Here is a 12,249-nt window from a genome sequence, read left to right as displayed (position 1 = left end):
CTTCTGTGTCCAATATTTAAGACAAAATAAATTTTTGAAATTGTCATATGAATTGCATGCCAGAATGCTTTGTAATGAAGCGACTCGATAAACAAGGTTAAACATACCCCACATAAGAATACTACCGGTGTAGACTGGAATAATCAGACGACAGTGACTGCCATTTGATTTGAACTCTTTGCGTATTTCGCCGAACATAACTGATTAAAATTTACAGTGAAAACAGAAACAATTGAATGTAAATCAGTTTATATACATTCATAATACATTGTTATATGCATTGTGACTCATTTGTGTCCATTTTGATTTATAATAAATTACAAAGAGAAAGACATAGATTAGAAGTTTTTTTTATAAACAATTTGGTTTTTGAGGAAGTGAGAAATTAGTCACAACAATCCAACCATGAGTTAATGACTGTAACTGACAGATTAACGCATACATTATGTTATTATGTACGTAGTTGAGTTTGTTTATTGCATCTTTGACATTATGTCATCTTTGTAGAGTTGGGCTTACTTTCACATACAGTGGACTCGGTCACATCCGCCTTCTGAATACTACAGCATTCTGTGAAATCCGTCATCATTTTCATGTCCCTATTTATTTCCTTATTTTGCCCTACCATCATATTTATAGGTGTTACCAACCTATAAATACTGGATGTCATAACAACATAAATATTCCATTCTGTGTGTGTACTAAATTTATTTTGTTATAACTTAATTGTAGTATCATAAAGAATATTTAATTTCAGATTATAATACTCTACTGAAAAAACAGGAATGAAATGTGGTTTAACATCCTACTTTTCTGCACCAACTGGGCTAATAAAATGAAATAGTGTTAACGACCAGTCCACTATTCTACCCCGGCTAATGGGACAATGAAGACAAGCATAAGCCATGCAGTATGCCATGAGGGAAGTTTTGACCGAACAGCAGCATTTAGGAGTACTCGTTATTGAATCACACGGATCTCATTCTCAGCAATTGAATTTATAAATGCATCAAACCAACTGACCCAGCCTTTTTCTGCTGTGCTCTAAATTATGATAATATATCTTAAAGGCTAGATGCCTCATTTGTAATTTCGCTCAAACCATAACAACTTATTCCACACTAAACATGTACTCAGATTATTTAACATTTAATTAAGAAAACAAAATAACAAACACTAGATAATATCCCGGCTTGGATTCAATCAAAATTAACCTAGGCCCATCAGGTTTCTCCCCTACCAATAAAAGATGACTGTGTTCGGTTACATACCAAGTAGCATAGATCGATGAACTTTCAATTTATCATGACTTTGTAAATACTGAACTGAATTGAACCATTTTGAACTTGCAAGGGATTCCTATAGCACAATCCTTTAAGTTTTCATAATATATACATTATTCTTGACATTGTGAAGAATTGTAGCAATGATAATTGAAATATTTTATTTACCTTTTACCCATTTTAATATCCATTATATTAGGATCTTTAAAATGATATAGTAAATCTTCAATCTCAATAAAATCTGGACCTCAGTTAAAGATAGTATACAGGTCTTTAGAAGTTTGTAAAAATGTGAAATAAATTGAAAAAAATAAACAAAATATTTTGGTATCTGTATCTCTTTAAAATTTTCAAGGAAGTAGCAGCTGTAACGCATAAGACAGGTGGTTGGCCCTATACACCTGAATTCTAAGCTGGGAATATAAATCAATATACAGGGGGTTGGGATGGCCTACTGGTATGAGTATTGCACTCCGACCTCTAGCTAGCTGGTCATTTCTGGCTTGAGGTTGTGTTTCAATCTCTGATGTGAGCAAATGTGGTTTGGTGATGGGGGTGTATTCTAAAACTCTGCGTACACCAGTTTCCTGCCATGCACTGAACATACTAAAAAAAGACAACTTGTCTGCAATATCACCCACGATGGAAGTGGATGTTAAACCCTATGAACAACAACATTGACCTCAATACCATTTGACTGTCTAGTTTTGTGGAGGAGGATTTTATCATCTATTTATTATTAAAGAACATAGCTGTGCACTCGTCATCTCTTGATTATTTCCCTTGGGTTTGTTGGTATTTTTAGGGCACACAATGCTTTGGGACTACACTATGGGCCTGTATTATAAATAATAACAATTAAAATTTAGTTGAAAAAATGACATTTAACATCAACAAGACACGATTCAATTTTATTTCAATAATTCACTTGCACATAGGAGAGGCAACCCTTCTCCTTTTCACATTCAAGTGTGGTGGGATCAAAACCATGCCACTTACCTCAATGACAGACCATTTGGCCACTCAACCCCCCCCCCCCCCAAAAAAAAAAATTTGGTTAGGAACTCATCAAACCTTTTAAGTAAGTATATAATTAAGTTAAAAGTAAGGATACATTCTCCATTATGTTCTACTTCACAAAAGAACTCTGGTATAATATCTCTAGTAGCAGGAGATTCCATTAAAGCTTGGTAGGCTTTCATTTCATAATTCTCTTTCGATATCCTTTTCTTCCAGATGGTATGTGGACCAGCTGGTGAAAATGATCCTAAAATTAAAACAACATTATTTATTATTTAAAGCAACCATGCATGATTTGCATATTTTGGAAAATATCAAATTTCTCATGCCCTAATCCACGTTAATATGTACTCAGAAAAAGAGAGAGAGAAAGAAATGGGGTTTAACGTCCACTCGACACAAACTAGGTCATTTCGGGACTAATATATGGTTTAATTTATTTCAATAATTCACTTGCGCGTAGGGGTCTTTAGCAATGGGAGGAAACTGGAGGACCCGGAGAAAACCCACAAGATTGGACAGGCGACCCTACTTCTTGTCACGTACAACCGGGGATTCGAAACCACACCAGCTGACTCAATGACAGGCTTTATGATACAGGCGCACGTGCTAACCATTCGGCCATCCAACCCCCCAGTCAGAAAAAAACTGCAGAAATAAACTCAAGACACACAGAATACTAAATAGATGTCAAATTTTATCCAAGTATATCTCACAATCCAGATACCTGTAAAGTAAGCATACCCTGCCTTGTGTACAGCACTTGTCAAAAATTCCATACAAAGCTATTATTTTAAAAATATAAAAAAAAACACAAGATGCTCATCATTTCCAGCATTGAATGTTACCTTTCACAAGTGTGAATTTTACAAGCTGAAATGTAAGTATCTAAATAACCACAAATGTCAAGATATTTAAATTTGCCAGCCCCTGACAATTTCCATTTTAAGAACTTTTATCTAAGAATGATTCCTAACCTAACTTCAAACAAATTCATTCAGCTATTCCTTCATATAGCACACTGCAGGGTGTAGACACATGAAGTGTAATATTAAGAGCGAGACTCAGAGAGTGAGAGAGAGAGAGTGAGAGAGAGAGAGAGAGAGAGAGAGTTTCACATCCACTTGACACAAACCAGGCCATTTTGGGACTAACATATGGTTCATTTTATTTCAATAATTTGCTTGCGTGTAGGGGTCTTTATTGATGAAATCAACAATTAACGATTATGGTGGTATTATGGATGCTATAAAAATGGAGATAAACTCTAATGTACAAATAGCGGATTTACACAGAGCAGATAGTTCTTAAATAAATAATAGTTTATACCCATATGACCAGCAAGCTGTATCCATGCATTTTTCCTGTTTTGAAGAACAGCCTCTGATGTACATGAAGGGACACCTTTGTCTAATGGTGTCTGAAATGAGAGAAAGGAATTAATGGGATATCATTTCTACATCATTGTCCCCTCATGTAACATTCTATATTTTATTTTTTATAATCATATATACAACACAACTATCATAACTTATTCCAATAATTACATTTAAGATCTTTAATTTTACAAAATGGGAAAACTTTTAACATAAATACTTGTAACAAGCAAAACCTTTCTTCACCAGCCATCATAAAAAAATGCCCACAGACTTGTTCAGTTTAAATATCTGTTTAAGATTTAGACATTGCCAAGATAAAACATCTTTTGTACACAGTTTATATTTCCAAATATAAACTAATCCAAAAACATATTAGGCACCTTTCCAATATAATTACATCTTAAACTCATCTGGGTCCAGTTCAATCAGATATTCAACTTATTGGCTCTAGGTAACTTATGTTTACGTAACATTTCATGGCTATAACGAGCTAGTTTGTTCAATAAAAAGTGGGTAGATTATTACGATTATCTATAGTTCATAAAATAGAAATAAGTATATCATAAAGCAAGTCTTAAAAAGTCCTGTCAAATTAAGTGGGTCACATATAATTTTTATCTGAGGAACTAGACTACAATGGCCTACAATTTTGGCCTGAACACACTTAGGATAATTTATTGTCAATTTTACAATCCCCACGAATAATCGTTGGTATGCAGAAAATTATACAGCCTGACAGATTGTTCACAATGAATAATCATTGGTTTGTAACAAACTGACAGATGTTCACCCAGGGATGGGATTTCCCCCGTATATTCCAGACTTGTCCAACGCTATTTTCTATTGCCAATCGGATCTCAAGACATGGTGAATAATATCCAAATTCCAAAATTAATATAGTGTACTGAGTGTATAACTACCACTCAACCCGATTATCGTTGATAATAGGCCGAATTGATTAGGTAATTAAAAGATCAACGTATTTATCGTGTTATACCGTCTATACACCTACCTTGATTAACTACTTAATCTGCCATGATTGACTGACTTAATCCTTTGTTGGACAATTCATCAATCTAATCTTAAACAGAAGTCATTGCTTCCCCTTTGTCGGGAACTTCCCCCCCCCCCACCCTCAAATGAATAATCATTGGTCTATAGCAGATTATACAACCTGACTGATTGTTCCCAATGAATAATCATTGGTTGGTTTGCAACTGACGTTCCCCCCCCCCCTCAACGAATAATCATTGGTCTACAGCAAATTATACAACCTTGCAGATTTTTGTCCCTGATATCTTTTGTTGGCTATTCTGTGTGCTAAATATTTGATAATATCCAGCATCAATTAACAAATCTACATGTTCATTCAAACACACATCCCCTATTCAATATTTGTTTGTTTTCGACTGTCATGTTTGTTTTGTATAAATCACTCTACAGTATTTATGCATGTATAAAATAAACATTGACAAATAAACAATTGGTGTTTGTCGAGTGTTTTGAATGACAAATAATTCCTTTATTAAATTCACAATTACTGGTAGTGGTAGATAGATGATGTCTCCCACAGAATATAGTTACCAGTAATTGAAAGAATGTAATTATCTTGTTATTCTGTTGAAATATTCAGAAAAAAAACTAAGAGTAGTGGATTAAAGCGGTGGACACTCTATGTGAATCAATTGGCGCCGAATTGCAGACAAATGAGTGGACACACTAAGCAAATTCTCCACCCGATTCACCAGTCGATTGCATCCCCTTCCAAGCAAGTCACATGATTAAACATGGCAGCAACCATGTCTTCAAACAATCATGTGACTTCTCGAAATCAGTGGTGATTGGCTGATGAATTCTATATTCGAGCAAATAGAAATTTGGCTGAATGATACCCAACACACTAGGCAAATTTCGGCGGCAACTGATTCGGCTATTGTGTCCGCCCTCTTAAATGTAACATTCAACCATTCCAAGTGGAACACTGCACCTCATGATAATAATGATCTAATATAAAAAATAACTAATTTGACTTAAAATATTGGCAGCTTGGTGAAATCAAAACAGAATCAAAAGTCTCATTAATTAATTAGGTATATAAATGTTTCTATCCTGTCGACAAGTTATATGACGCAACAGAAGTGTGTACAAAAAATTATTTGGCACATGGAATGTAAAAGTTTGACCACCCTGTAATACACTGACATGTATGATCACTGATACATGTATATATATTGGTAAGGAACTAAAATATATTGTCACTGATATATTATAAATGTTGTTATATTGTCTTTTAGATCGAAACTATTTCGAAAGTAGTCTTATATAGACAACGATAAATTAACTACTGGCAAATGAAATGAAATGGGGGTTAACATCCTACATGTCTGTAATGACTGGGCTAATAAAAACATTCTTACATCATACAGTGTGCTATGAGGAACATTTTTTATGGACAGCGGCGCTATGGCCTATTCTTCTTTCGAATTACAACTGTCAACATGTGTATACATGGGACCTTTTATTTTCGTACCATCCAAATGACTAGACATTGTCCTTGCCAAGTCTTCCGTCCTACACCACTGACAAGGGAGAACCATGCAGGAAAATCGTGAGGAACTTTCTCAGCCAAAATTAAATTTAAAATGAGAGATTTTGTTTCCTTTTATTAATAAAGTAGACATTTTATCTTACCTGTGAATACCCATACTGAGGTGGAAACAACAGATGTGACATCTGTATATCATCTTTTCTCAACATCTTTATAATCTTTCTATATCATCTCTTACAACAAGTATTAAACTCTGAAATAACAACACCAAGCTTACTACAGTTGTTGTATCAGTATCCTCTCTTACAACAAGTATTAAACTCTGAAATAAAAACACCAATTTTTGTCCTCAACCTATTTAGCTTACTAAAGCAGCTGTATCAGTATCATCTCTTACAAGTTTTAAACTCTGAAATAAAAACACCAAAGTACTTGATCTTTTTTTTAAAGGTCCTCAACCATAGAGATTTCTATAGCAGCTATATCAGTACCATCTCTTATATAAAAAAAAAAAAAAATACAACACACTTGAATTTATAAATTAGTTTGTCCTCGATTTCGGTTATAAAACTATTTTAAAGCATGACGTTTAAACAGTGTGTATTTTGGGACATATTTCAAAAAAGATATAATCATTTGTACTAACTGTTAACATTTATTGAAAACATCAATCATCATATGACACCAAGAAAATATTTGAAACAGACATGGAAATCAAATCAATCAATCTACAGCATGAATGCCATTACAGGTGGCACATGTACAACACCACCTTAATTGAATTTTCTATAAGTTACAGATGACTGAGTTATCCAGGTAATTCAGTGTAGCTTTAAGGCAAGTACTTCTATTTATAATTTAGAATGTTCTACAAATAGTTTGACGTATGATTAATCTAAACTGATATACAATGAAATGATTATTAGTATACTTTATAGCTTGAAAACATCTCCAAAAATATTTACTCAAGTCTTGTTTATATTTGCCATAAATAGGTACGGTATTTTAATTTCTATTCTCACTATTTCAGCAATAAGAACCTACTAATTGAATTGCTTTGAAAGATCACTTGTCTCAAAATTTTATAAACTGGTTTAGGTGAAATACAATTTATCAAATGGGGGTTGGAAGGAAACTATTTGTTAGATTTTATATAATCGTAAATTACCTGAAAGTTTGGTGTCTACTTTTTCAATTAGATCAAAGAGTAGAGGTGGATAGAGAGAGGAATGGGGTTTAACATCCACTCGCCATAAACTACATATAGGTCATTTCATGACTAACATATGGTACAATTTTATTTCAATAATTCACTTGCGTGTAGGGGTCTTTAGCAGTGAGACATGGAGGAAACCACAGGACCCGGAGAAAACCCACAAGGTTGGGCAGGCAACATTACTACCTTACATACCAAGTTGGTATCAAAACCACGATACTTGACTCAATGACAGACTTTATGATCTAAATCGTATACATCAGACCATTCTATCACCCAACCCTCAAGTAAAGGTGGAGAAAAACACCTGTATAATCCAGTATCAAAAGTACAGGTACTGAAATGCTTGGTGTTATTTATCAATTGTTATATTTTTTACTACATGTATTTAAGTTATTTTTCAATTATAACTCTAACATTCAATTCAATGAATCAATTTCAATAAATCAATTTTGGGATTATTTTTGATGTATTTCCAGATTTCTAGAAAGCAGAAATTTTGAACATTTCAAAATCAAAATGGGCGCGACTAGTCATAAAACTTAATACCATGAAAAACCATATTTTCCCATCATCTAGGCAATAAGATTATATTATTGAGTTGTTGACGAGAATTTAAAAAGCATAAAATCATACGGCTGGTTGACTTTCTATAAAGATAAAAGGGTAATATGACAAGAATGAAAGGAATCATTACTAACGATAAGCAATGACTTACTGAACTAGCAATCCATTGAGACCATCAGTTCAATGAAGCTTATCTTACAAAATATCTTGAACACAAAACAAGTAAAAAGGACCTGCATATGAAAGAGTCCTTACACGTTAAGCTACAAATACTAGGGAATAAATATTAAACAGTTTACATAATGACGAAAACAAGCATAGATGTAGGTTATAAACAAACTGATGTAGGTTATAAACAAACTGATTCATTACTTCACCTATTTCTATTCAATCTTAACCCACAAAACAATATTTCTGACCGATGGACCGACCCTAGGCATACCAGCTGGGGGTGGGTGGGGGTGCGACCGACCCTATACCCTTATATGATCCACAAAATTTACATTTTTAATGTTTTTATATCATGATATATTCTAATTTTGATGATTTACAATTAACTTACATGTAAATGAATAAGAAAACAATATTTCTACCAACCAATAATTAAAAATAAACAATATTTCTCCCAGCTAAAAATTGGATATGATCTATCACAAAAGCTACATATACATGTAGGTATGGCTAAGAACTATCGTAAACGTTACATATGTTACATACATAATGTCAACACAGGGTACTATAGGTCACTTAAATTAACAACAACGCAGTGTAATTTGATCCTACATGTACATGTATACACAGTTAAACCTGTCATAGTACAATGTATATTACATATCTATTGACCTTCCATCATCAAAGGAAGCAAGTCATCAGCACTGAGTGTTTTAAGGAAAATATAATGACTATGTTCAGACAGACTTGATAGTTAACAATATAATAAATCATTCTTAAGTTCTTTAATCTTGTTCTTTTGTCAGGACATTTTGAAATTAAAGGCTGTGAATCATTACTCAAACGGGGGATCACGTGGCTAAGTGGGTAAGACGCTGGCTTACTAGCCTGGAGGTCGGGTGTTCGATCCCTGCATTGGCCGAGAAAGTTCATCCTGATTTTCCGGCGTGGTTTCCCCTTGTCAGTGATGCAGGACGGAGGGCCTGACTAGGGCAGCTGTCTAGTCGTTTGGATGGGACGAAGAACCAAGGTCCCGTGTACAAATTGGCGTGCACATAAAAGATCCCTTGGCAGTTGGAATTCGATATAAGAGTACACTGCAGCCCCGCTGCCCGGGAAAAATTTCCCTCATAGCACACTGTATGGCGTATGCCCGTCTTCATTAGCCTGGTCGGAGCAGAACAGTAGGACGTTAAACCCCATTTCATTTCATTTCATTTCAACATCTGATGACATAAAGTTTGAAGAACCTTACAGATCAGGACAAGCAATTCCACTACTTTACTTTTAATAACTTGTTTATCGATGTTGGAAATGACAGACTGAAAAAACCTAACCATGGTACAAGTGTTCAATTTTTTGAGACAGAGAGGGAGAGAATTTAATGTCCACTCAACACAAACCTGGCCAATTCGGGATTAACACACGGTTCAATTTAATTTCAATAATTTGCAACAGTTATAGCAGTGGAAGGAAACCGGAGGCCCCAGACAAAACCCATGAGGTTGGACTGGCGACCCTACTCCTTGTCATGTACAATAATCTAAATCCCCACCACTGATACTGATAAATGTACATTGTACCTACATGTTGGCATACATATAATATTGGGACAGGTTTATACATGTAACTTATGACCAATTTCAAAAATATCTGACAAAAATCAGATTTGTTAAATATTCACAAGAACTTGTGTATAAACTGATAGCAATGACAACAGAAATGTCCAGATAAAATGTGAGGGCATAGAACAGAAAAACAAAAGCACTGTGGTGTTTAATTATTAATTCCTTGTTGTTTTACATGTAGCCTAGATAATTTAGAATTCAGAAGCCTGTGAGTGAAGCTAAGACATAAATTTGTAATCTTCCATTTGTTTACATTAAGAAACTAATAATATGGGATTACTTTGCATGAGATAGAAGACACACCAGGTGTTATACTGCACTTTATATCTATTTCTTTGATAATTCATGACTGCTTCTAGTAGAAGAATTACAATCAAAGTGATGTTTACCTTATTTCCCTAAAAGCTTTTCACACCGAAGTAATTCAAAGGAACCACATAACTTTGATTTATGTGAATATAAATTACAGGTATTGAATGAAATGGTTTGATCTGATCTAATGTGTTATTTCTATTAGTGATGAAGCAAGCTTGGTACGATTACATATTAGTTTATGTACAGATTAAGCATGTATGTCAGCTTAGTTTGTTTACGAATTTTAATTTAAATTTTGGCCCAATGTTTCGAAAGTCAAACATAAAGATGAGAGAGATAAAAATGGGGTCAACGTCCATTTGACACAGACTGGGTGATTTGGGGACTAATATGTGTGGTACAATATTATTCCAATAATTTGCATGCAGTGAGACCTTTTGATATAAAGTGCAAGTGTTAGACTATTTGCCTGCCCCCCACAAAAAGTTACAGAGCCTACACATAAGCTTCCAGTATCAATATCATATTTTTTTCATTGAAACACAATCATCCATGTTGATGATTTTTTTCTTGAAACTTGACATATTTGAAGATTGTCATCTCCATAAAACAAATCAACAAGCTTACATAAAATTCGAAGAAACTGTTTTTTTATTCTTCACCTAAATCAAAGTTATTTAGCTATAGTAAATTGCTTAAATTTCAAAAGCAAGGATCGAACTGAATAAAATCTGTACCTTGTAGCCAATCAATACTGAACTAGCCATGTGTTGATGTAAGTCTTGAATAGTATCCAATGCGATGAATAGCAACAGTAAATCTAAAGTTACCCGTATTTTTTAACGATACATGAATATGAAATAGCCATTTCGTAAATCCAATTGAATTATGAATTATATGCCTCTTCAAAAAACAGTAATTTACGTTGACAAATGGTACTTTTAATTTTATAAGCTTAAGTATGCTTTATGTAAGATTTAGATAAAGAGCTGGTTGTTCTTGCTATAATAGCTCAAAAATAGTTAATGTAAAATGAATATATTAAAAATTTCATTCAAATTACTTTATTCTGAGCGAAGTTATCACTGTTTGAAGTTTTGAGACATTTGTGGCATAGATTGTTTATCATGGTAACAACGGTACTTGTTATTCGAGACTTAGCCTCAATTTGCCATTCTAAAATTGAATCATTAAATGGTGACCATATTTTAATCCGTTTCAATCTTTGCCATCCGATAGTCTAGAGAGTTGATAACAGACTTTATACAGACTTGTCATGTGAATAGGCTAAATGTCTAAATAATAGTTGATAACATTTCATTTGAAGCCAATATAAAGACCTGCAACTGGCCGATTATTTAGCTCTTCCATAATGCATCTTTAACTCAGTACAAAGATATATGCTGACAGTTATATTAGGTGCCCTACACCTACTTTATCAACATATTTTAAACCTATTTTATTATATAAAAAAGATTTGAAATCATAAATCGTGTAGATATTATAACTATATCTGATAAATCAAGAATGTATGTTTTTCAATACTTACCTGAGAGATAGGTGGAGATTTATTCAATAATTTACAATGAATTATTGATGATAAGAAGTAAATGAACACTCCTTTAAGTTTAAGCCTATTCAGGAAAAGCCAAAGGTGTCTGTGATCATATCCATAAATTACAATTTATTGTGTGTTAACAACACGGAGGTTAGTCTAGATAAAATAACCCCTTTTATTCTTTTTTTGACGAGATCAACAATACTGCAAGTGCAAGTTTTGTTAGTGAAAAACAAAATGTTCACACAATCGGCGATCGCGAAGCCAAAGAAAACAAAACTCAGGATAGAATGTAACTTTTCAATTTCAACAACATGTTTAGTTACTGTAGACTACCATTCACTGCTGTGACTCATGTATCAGCGGTGAATTAAAATAAATAGGTTAGTTGGGTCTCAATTAATCATTATGAAATTGGTTTACACACCCACTGACGATCTGTTCTGTGTCTTTCAATTTATCAGCAACGAATGGAAGATTGAAGACTTCAATGTTTTCGTCTGCAAACCATCGAATTTCAGCCCGGAAGTGCTCTAAAGATAACAAACTAGCCTCCAGTTTCCA

At 33.7% G+C, this 12,249-nt stretch overlaps 1 protein-coding gene across 2 annotated transcripts in view; it reads right to left on the bottom strand.

Moving 5' to 3' along the window:
* LOC126832586 (inositol-trisphosphate 3-kinase homolog) overlaps positions 1-12,249 on the bottom strand; it is a 21,694-nt gene extending 9,445 nt beyond the window's left edge. Inside the window, exons 1-5 of one of the 2 annotated variants that reach the window (XM_050563434.2) lie at positions 12,113-12,249; positions 6,374-6,552; positions 3,633-3,723; positions 2,398-2,550; positions 1,452-1,524 (exon numbers count right to left, since the gene is read on the bottom strand). In XM_050563434.2, the coding sequence (XP_050419391.1) occupies positions 1,452-1,524; positions 2,398-2,550; positions 3,633-3,723; positions 6,374-6,439 (383 nt within the window). In that variant the 5' untranslated portion in view covers positions 6,440-6,552; positions 12,113-12,249. The remainder of the gene's footprint in view (positions 1-1,451; positions 1,525-2,397; positions 2,551-3,632; positions 3,724-6,373; positions 6,553-12,112) is intronic. The other variant, XM_050563433.2, reaches the window with a different exon arrangement.

The sequence above is a fragment of the Patella vulgata genome, chromosome 9, assembly GCF_932274485.2.
Source record: "Patella vulgata chromosome 9, xgPatVulg1.2, whole genome shotgun sequence".
NCBI classification, from domain to species: Eukaryota; Metazoa; Mollusca; class Gastropoda; family Patellidae; genus Patella; species Patella vulgata.
Note: the sequence above shows the minus strand (reverse complement) of the source record. Positions and strands in the feature narration are given on the sequence as shown.